Below are 9,100 nucleotides of genomic sequence, written 5' to 3'. Positions count from 1 at the left end.
GTATCATTAAATTTGTCTTTTTTCTAAAAGAATCCACTTATATACAAGAATTAGACTTGTAATTTTTTCATTACAATGGTTATAGAAAAATGCTTCACATGAAAATTCATTTTGCCAAAAGACACTATCGTTTATTTTCAAGGTTCCAAATCATATACCCAACTATTGGTGAAATAAAATGTAAATAATTAACCAAACTAAGATAAGTTTCAAAACATCTTTTCTTAAAGTTCAGTTAGCAAACACACCCCAAATAGTTAACTCTGTCTTCTGATCTGGGGCATTTATAAGGCAGTTTAGAGAACCAGTCCAGAAGGAAGAGAAAGATACGTCCAAATTCTCTACCTAGCATGCTGTGTTCTATATTTTCCTCTTGTTAAATCACTCTGCACATTAGCATATTCAATATTAAAAGCTCCAAGAAACCTGCGTAACTTGGTTTAAAATTTTTACAAACTTATTTGAACAAAGAACTTACAAATATCCCTCAAAACTAGGGTTATCAAACACACTTTGAGAATTGCCAGTCTAGCTGAATTCAAGATCAATTGGTCCAGAATTCTATTAAAAATATAAAAGAACCTTGATTTTAGAGGTCCCATAATTCCTAGTGACTTTTAAGAATTCACAAACCATCAGTTTAAATAATTCACTTTAGAATCTTATCGAGTTGACATGTTTTACAATTTGCGGAATCTTTTTCTCTTTTGAAAAACAAGATTTATCTGCCAGTCTCTAATCTTTGAGTACCTTAATAATTTTCTTTATAATTTTTCAAGGCTTAGTAATAGCAACTTAATAAACTCTTCTACAATGTTCTTAATGAGAATTTGGGGGGAATGGGAGTAAAGTAGTATCTAAAGCATTTGCAAGAAAATGCAAATAAGCTTTACTACCTTTGAGATGTGCAAGCTGTCAGGAACATACATTGATCCTTTCAAATCAGTGGCCTGACACAGAAGATGCATACCAGAATGATGTGTGGAATTATTTGAAAATACATGGCACGACTGGGGTTAAGAGCTGAGCAATGTTTATTTTAAAAAGCTCGTGAAGTGATTTTGATTCATATTTCTAGATAAAAATCATTGCTTTGGATAAGATACTCTTCACTGTAATAATTTAACAATAAGGACAATTTAACTGTTATTTGCAATAAAGATAATAAAGACCTGTAAGCTTTTAATTTTTTTCTGTTTTCGGCAATGGGTCTATGGTTATTTTCCTGAGTACACTTGCACTGTGATTTCTTTAATAGTAATTTAGGGTACCCTACCATTATTCCTTGATGTGGCTTGTCAGAATTAAGAAGGTAGGACTACTTTCCCCCAACGTACACATTTCTTCAACTTGATCAACCAATTCTTCCTCTGTGCTTAAATTTAAGTTTTGAAGAGCAGTTTTCATAACCTTTTTCTTCTCCCTAAGAGTAAAAAAACAACAAAGGTACCAGAAGTCCTGCTGGAGTATTTCAGCACATTCTTTAGTAGATTACATTTCCCAATATAGTCCAGTGTTGCCTGTGTGTTATGTTGTCTTATTGGTAAACTACATCTACATTCATGTGGCTAGACAAGTCTGTAGTATGCCCCCACAACAATCTCCTCTCTTTTTGTCTTCCAAGTAATCTCTAGAGCAACCTTGTTATCTGCATCTCTTCTAAATGTACAGCACTACACCACTTCATCTCTTAAGGGTTCTGTTTCTTCTAAGTTATTCTTCCTATAATATTCCAGTAGGTTTTCTCCACCAACTCTTGATCATATATGTGTATTAAAATATATTCTTTATTATTCCTGTTCAGTGAATCATCTGTGACTGTAAGTACAACCTGTGATGTCTGGAAAATTAAAGCTGTTTTTATTATTTTTAATATCTTAAAATGTTCAAAGATCATAGTTTTTTAAAGAAGAAAATACTGAATTCATTTTGGTGACTTAAAACATTATGTAATTTAAATAATTATTTTATCCTTTCACATAAAACCTCCTACATATAGCTGACTAATAGTTTAAGCACAAGTCACTATGCTTAAATGATTTAGGTTTATGTGAACTTGAAATAATAATATTAAGTTTCAGCTGCCTTAGCAACACCAAAGAGAAAGAACTAGTTAAATGCGTACTTTGCTCCTAAACTACCAAGAGCTAAGACACATACAAATTTTATGGCAAGTAATCTAAAACTCTTCTAAAAATGATTAACTGTTATTCTATCCAACAAGAAAACAAATACAACGGATCCATCTAATTAGTTAAGACACCAGATACTCGCCATGCAGTTTCAGTGTCTAGCAACAAACCACTAAACTTTAAAATTCTGCTTCACAACTTCTAAGTACTAGTAACACATTCTAAAAGGTTGATAGCCACTTTAAAGTACATATAAAAGTACCACAGTACACAATCATCAAGTACATGTGCATATACACCAAAGATTCTCAAGTCTAGTTTTGGAGCTCAACCTGGCGGTCTCCAAAGATTTCAGAGTGAGAGAGTGAGAGTGAGTGAGTGAGAGAGAGAGAGAGAGACAGAGAGACAGAGAGAGAGAGAGAGAGAGAGAGAATAAACAAAGTCATTGGCATAACTTTTAAAAATAGAATTTTGAGTGGGAGAAATATCAAATATCTGAATACTCTATCTCTAGAAAGCTAACAGCATCTACCAATATTTTTCATGTCAAAATGTGATTGACCTGACATGGTCCAAAGGACAAGTTATATTTTTTCTCTTATTGAGGATTAAGAATGCAAAATGTAACCATTAGAAATTAAAACAAAAACAGATAAGCATTTTAGAATAGTTTTTTCAGTACCTTCGAATTCTGACAAAATACAATACATTAAAAAAATTAAATATATATCAATTTTGTTTACTACTACCAGGTATTTTTAAAAACAATTTCCATTTTTTGTCCATATTCAGTAAATAACAAAATTGAGCTCTTTTGATTTTTTCGTATCTGAGCTAATAGCTCTAGGACATTCCTAAAATAAAAAAGAAATAACGTAACCAGAAACTTAAATGTTAAAATAACTCAAAGTAACCAAACATAATTGATAGCGCTAATGATGACCTTCCTTAAGTTTACACTTTAAAGGTTTCCCCCCTTAATGAGTGTGTCTCAATAGGTTTTTTATTGCGGGGGCCGGGGGCAGGGTGTTAACAACACCCAATATACTGCAAACACACACATGGATTTTATTAAAAACAGTCTAAAATGTTGGTCACAATGCCAGAAATGGCCAGATTAAAAATAAAATAAATGATAATTAAAATGGCCTTCCTTCTGTTAACTATATTTTTGTTATATGTGCATTTTAAAATTCATTATTTAACAAAAAAAATGACTTTTAAAATATATATATTTCAAGTCTCAAAGTTAATTAAAAAAATGTATAACATTTCATTTGAAAATAATAATTTCAGCTGGTAATGCAAGATTCCAATATGCGTTGTGAATCTGTCATCAGAACTATCACATTTTTATGAATTTAAAAGGGAAATTCAAGGTAGATTTTTTTTTCCTGCATTAAGCAGCTGATTAAAGATAGTACTCTTACATGTAAAAATAATTTACACTAAAAATCTCATGCACAACGTCTGATACTTTATCAAAATAACAAGAACAAAATGAGCAATGAAAAAATAGCAAAAGCCATTATAAAAAATAGTAAATTCCTATTTAAATTACTGTGTTCACAGATTAAAAATGTTTATCAATTAACTATATCACAGATTGTAGAGTATTTTAAACTATAGTATAGAAAGGTAACATGGGATATTTAAAATGTGAGCTGCACTTACCAAAATAGTTTTAACCTGAGTCTTAGACGTCTTCAGAAATGTAGTTGGCAATAATATATGATACAGTTATTACTTAGTAGTATAATTCAAGATTATTATTCTTTGAATTACTGATTCTTCTTAAATATTTATGTAAAATTATAAATATTTATTCCATTTTGGAGCTCTCTGGACACAAGGGAATATATGAATTTAAAAAGCTGTTATTTTTTTCCTGCTATACAAGCTTATAAAGCTGTCTTTCTTGTTCAAAATGCCTTAGAGTTCATCTTATATTCATACTTCAAGTTATTTAGGACAAATGCAAAAAAAGCTCAAAGAAGTTATCATAGATACTTGAATATTCCCATGAAACATATCACACCCGCTGAGGACTTTAATACAAATGCACTAAAGAATATCAAATTAATCATTTCTTCCTATAAATATTTTTTTTATTTATTTTGTGTTTAGAAGTTGCAGTTTTAATTACTATTAACAGAAAATACATAACAAAAGCTTCCTAACAAGTGAAAAAAAATAATTATAAATGCTGGAAAAATTGGCCTCATTAACATATTTACAGACTTAATACATACTCCATTGGAAATTAATTATATGACATTTATACAAGCATTAACATTTCCAAATCACTCTGAGTAGTGAGCACTTCAGTTCTTTACTGTCTACACCCAAAGGTGACAGTCACTGAGTTTCAAGACACACTGACAACCATCAAAAATGGTCAATCTGAGATATTGCTGACACATTGTTCTGTTCCTTCACCTAAAGATGTTTCTGTTGAGTAAGTGTCCTTATGCTTTTTTTTCTCTTTGCTCTGATCTTCTTGCAGCTTCAGAATTATGTTTCGGATTTCTTCTCTTTTTGTTTTCATTCTTGGGGGAGGAAACCAGTTTGCCAAGTTCATAGGTAGTTCAAAATTGAGAATTGGATTCTGAAAATAAAAAAATGTTAAATGCACATTAGAAAATTGGAAGAAATAACAACTTAGATTAAAACACAAAAGCATTCCAGAGTTAAAAATGAGAAATCAATAACTTATTTAGTATATATTTACTCATTATCTATCACATGCCAGACATTTTGCTAGGTACTGGATATATAAGATAATTTCTGCCTACATACCTTTCAAGTCTAGATCAGGGGTCAGTCATCTGCAGCTAGTGGGCCAAATTCTGCCTAGTATCTACTACTTTTGTAAATTAAGCCTTACTGGAATGCAGCCACATTAACTCATTTACATGTTGTCTGTAGATGCTTTCTTGCCACAACAGGAGAACTGAGAAGGAACAGACACTGTATAGCTGCAAAACTTAAGATACTACTTAGTATTTGGCCCTTTATAAAAAGGTTTGTTGACCCCAGTCTACACAGACAGATAACAATTCAAACAATGACTATAACAAATATTACAACAGGAGAAGCAGTGAGTGCTCTAAAAATACAGATCTGGGGGCTTAACACAATTCCAAAAAGAAGTGATGTTTAAGCTAAGACCTGAAGTTAAATAGGAGTTAGCCAAGTAAGAAATGACAGAAGCAACAGGAAAGAGTATTCCAGGTAAAGAAGTCTGTATCAAGGTTTAGAGACGAGAAAGAACACACACAATATGAGAAAATGACATTCGGGTGGCTGGTATATAGAATGCCACTGTGAGAATGGTAGGAAATGAGGCTAGGAGCTTAGACAGGAGTAGGATCATGCAGGACACATGACTTTTTCTTTAACCCAAGAGCAAAAGGGAGCCACTATAAGATTTAAAGTAACATGACTAGATGTGGGTTTTTGGAAAATAACATGGAAAAAGGAAGGTAGAAAGGAGGCAGTAGTTTAGAATAGTGGTGCTAGTAAACTTCAGAAGTGGCATCAGGAGTAAGAATTGAACATATCTGATATGAAGTGATAAAATTCACAGGACTTAGTGGTATACCAGATGGTGAATAAAGAAAAGAAAAAGGAGTCATGATAATTGTAAAGAATATCCAAGAGAATTATGTGTGGTATTGTGCCTCTCAAGTCAAAGGAAGGGAATGATATCAGAAATGGTCAGTGTCAAATGGTACTGTGAGGTCAGGAACAATTTCAATGTAGGAATGAGGATAAAGTCATATTACAGAGATTTGAGAAATAGAATTTGTGGAAATGAAGACAGAATATAAACACGTCTCCAGAAATACATTTGAGAGAGGAGGAAAGAGTAGGAAGAACTAATGGAGAGATGAGTTGAATAGTGATGCGGAATGAGGTCACAAGCGCCGGATTTGATGAAATATACAACCTTTCTATGCCTTAAAAATTCTCCAATTTGGAAGTTTTTTGCTCTCTGGAATAATTTTTGAAATGGCAGTTTTTCAAACTCTTCAAAATATTTACTTACTGTTTTTTACACTAACATGAGATCCAAGGCAGTATTTTATTATTTATTATATTATATCCAACAAATTGAAACCCACCTCAAAAAAGCTCTCTACATACTGCAATACATATACACCACAATCACTGAAGTTATTTTGCTGGGGTACTTTTGGGTTAGAGCCTTTCATAACATCTTTGGAAAAACTTCTTTTGCTTCCTTTTTTAACTTCCCATTCCACCTCTAAATACCTGGAATAATGAATATATAGTAAAAATATACATATATAAATATATACAATCCTTTTTTCCACCAGGATACAAAGTACAAGGTACAGTTTTGAACTTACTCTCTTAGAATCTTTACAACATTTGATCGAGAAGGGCCTCTGAGTGAGTCCATCAGCAGGATACAAGGTCTGCAGAGTAGAAATGAACAAATGTTAACACTTCATAATGTTAAAAGTGCGTAAAGAGATGTGCATTAACAATAAAATATTCCTTCTGCATGCCTCAGTAAAACTTGGGAAGGGAAATAAATGTTATAGACATACACACCCTAATAATAGTTAAAGATCCATAGTTATGTTAAATACCAAGTAACAGAATATTAATCTAATTATATCTTAGTTATCATTATATTTCATAAAGTTCCATAGTTGGTGTCTAAAATTACTTCAAAATTAGTACAAAGTCAAAACAATTTTGAAAATTTGGATTTGTTATATTCCAAATTTCCAAAAGCAAGACCATGCAAAAGCAGAAGAAAATAATCTCATTTTTAATGAAAACCTATTACAGATTTTGAAAACAGGTAATCATCATATGTAAGAATTCATTTGGAATCCAGTGATTTCTGCAAGATTCCACTTTGAACACTCAATATAAATAAGACTCAACCTTCAAAATTTTGTTACAAACCCAAGTGAGCAAGTCTAATATAGTATAAAATGACCTGGAATGTTTAAAGTTCTAGGTTCCTCCTGGCTAAAATTTTATGGGACTGGGAGCAGATCTCTTAACTGTTCTAGGTCTCTATATTTGTCTTTATAAATGAAGTTTTCTTTTCAAAAGCTGCTAGTGGAGTTTCAGCCAACATTTTCTACAAAAAAAAATCAAAAGAGATGAAATCTACAGATAGGCAGTAATTCATTACCTAAGAAGCCCCTGGAGATACCTCAGACTGATTATATTACTTCTGAAAACCAATACAGACGCACTCTCATGTGGGGTAGAAGTGCCTGTGTGTGCACACATAGAAAATAAGCAAATAGAATATGTAAATGATTACTCTCTACCCAGTTTGATCCTTGGACATTGGGCATTACCCAGTTTTCTTCTCTGAACTTGACAACCATTATAACTTTTGCTTAAGTACTTGTTTAAATAAAAACTATGTAGTCACATTTTATTATATGAAGGTATGTAAATAAATATTATCACGTAGTTTTCAAGATATATAGTAATGCTTACTGTTTACAGATAGTAGGCTTTAAATGCCATTGTCCTATTTCTGAATTGCAATTGTCATCAGCAAGGAATCCATCATCACTGCTATCATCCTATAAAAGACAGCTTATTATTAGTATTGAAAATATACAATCTAAACAATGAATAACCTAACAAACAGCACTATCGAGAGTAAAAATATTTATAACAAATATGTAAAAAACAATTTATAGTCAGGCGATCAAACACTAGAAAATCTGTTATGTCACTCAACTCCAGTTATCTAATGCCACCACACTGACATATTAATGAAAAGAAACTACAAATCAGAGGTCTCTGAAAAAGTGATACATCACTTACTCAATCTAGAATAAATTTCTAAACACTGAATATATTATGACTGATTCTTTTCCAAATACTACTGTTCTGATTTTAGTTATTTCTACAAAAACTTAGTTGGCTAAGGCAACTGTTTTGCAATCAGATGTGAATGATTTTTATTTATTATTCTTTTACATAACCTTTTTAAATCATAAATATTTCAAGGTTATTTGGAAACACTGTTTTCCTAAAAAAAATCCACTTCACTTGAGAAGATAACTTAATGATATTGTGTCTTATTCTATAAATTATCTTTTTTTCTTAAGATTTTATTTATTTACGTTTAGAGAGAGAGAAAAACATCAATGTGTGGTTGCCTCCTGCACAACCCCCACCGGGGGTCTGGCCCGCAACCCAGGCATGTGCCCTGACTGGGAATTGAACCAGTATCCCTTTGGTTTTCAGGCCAGCATTCAATCTATTAAACCACACCAGCCAGGGATCTATAAATTATCTTGAATGTAAAACAAATAAGGCTTTTTTTGTTCTATGAAAAAGCTTTTGGCAACCTTTTGAATGAAATAACTGCTACGACCAAAAGAGCATAAGTGCTCATTATACATCTTAAATGCAATCTGAATATGTCTGTATGTTTTGGAAAGAAATACTGTATTTCAGTCACTTTGTTGACCTTTTAAACATCCAAAAATAAATGGCTTTTGTTCACAAGAAGATTAAACAAGAAGAAGAAACAGTATAGTACAAAGCTATTTCACTAATAGATAGATAAATTCATTTTGTCCTAACAACTAAAGAAAGGTTAGGGAATTAAAGAAACTGTACACTGTAGGATTCTTATAAACTTTTCTCTCAACATAAAACCCTCTAGCTGAAGTTATATATTTTCAATAATATACTTTATTCTTGGCATTAGTAAAGTTTATTAGAGCAAGTGAGACATTAAGTAAATATTAGAGTTGACCTACGTTAGTCTTAACTAAATATTATCTGCTCCTGCCAAATATATTAAATTAAACAAAAGAAAAAGAATCACTGGGAAAACGGAAGAAGAACTATCATTTTGCTGTGCTCATGCACCAGATAATCAAAAATTCAAACGTGTGCCCTTTGAATTTCAAGTTAGACCAAAGGTTAGGTATGGCTTATAAATG

At 31.8% G+C, this 9,100-nt stretch overlaps 1 protein-coding gene across 5 annotated transcripts in view; it reads right to left on the bottom strand.

The window, feature by feature from the left end:
* Nucleotides 1–4,310: 4,310 nt before the first annotated feature.
* SENP6 (SUMO specific peptidase 6) overlaps nucleotides 4,311–9,100 on the bottom strand; it is a 101,891-nt gene continuing 97,101 nt past the window's right edge. For all 5 annotated transcript variants that reach the window (XM_054569639.1, XM_054569642.1, XM_054569640.1 and 2 more), the window contains 4 exons: nucleotides 7,632–7,720; nucleotides 6,509–6,577; nucleotides 6,260–6,410; nucleotides 4,311–4,740 (listed from right to left, as the gene is read on the bottom strand). In XM_054569639.1, the coding sequence (XP_054425614.1) occupies nucleotides 4,531–4,740; nucleotides 6,260–6,410; nucleotides 6,509–6,577; nucleotides 7,632–7,720 (519 nt within the window). In that variant the 3' untranslated portion in view covers nucleotides 4,311–4,530. The remainder of the gene's footprint in view (nucleotides 4,741–6,259; nucleotides 6,411–6,508; nucleotides 6,578–7,631; nucleotides 7,721–9,100) is intronic.

This window comes from Pteronotus mesoamericanus, unplaced genomic scaffold, assembly GCF_021234165.1.
Source record: "Pteronotus mesoamericanus isolate MK-2021 breed Mesoamerican mustached bat unplaced genomic scaffold, CSHL_Meso_final contig_20, whole genome shotgun sequence".
NCBI classification, from domain to species: Eukaryota; Metazoa; Chordata; class Mammalia; order Chiroptera; family Mormoopidae; genus Pteronotus; species Pteronotus mesoamericanus.
The sequence above is the reverse complement of the archived record's forward strand: the minus strand, read 5'-3'. Positions and strand labels throughout refer to the sequence as shown.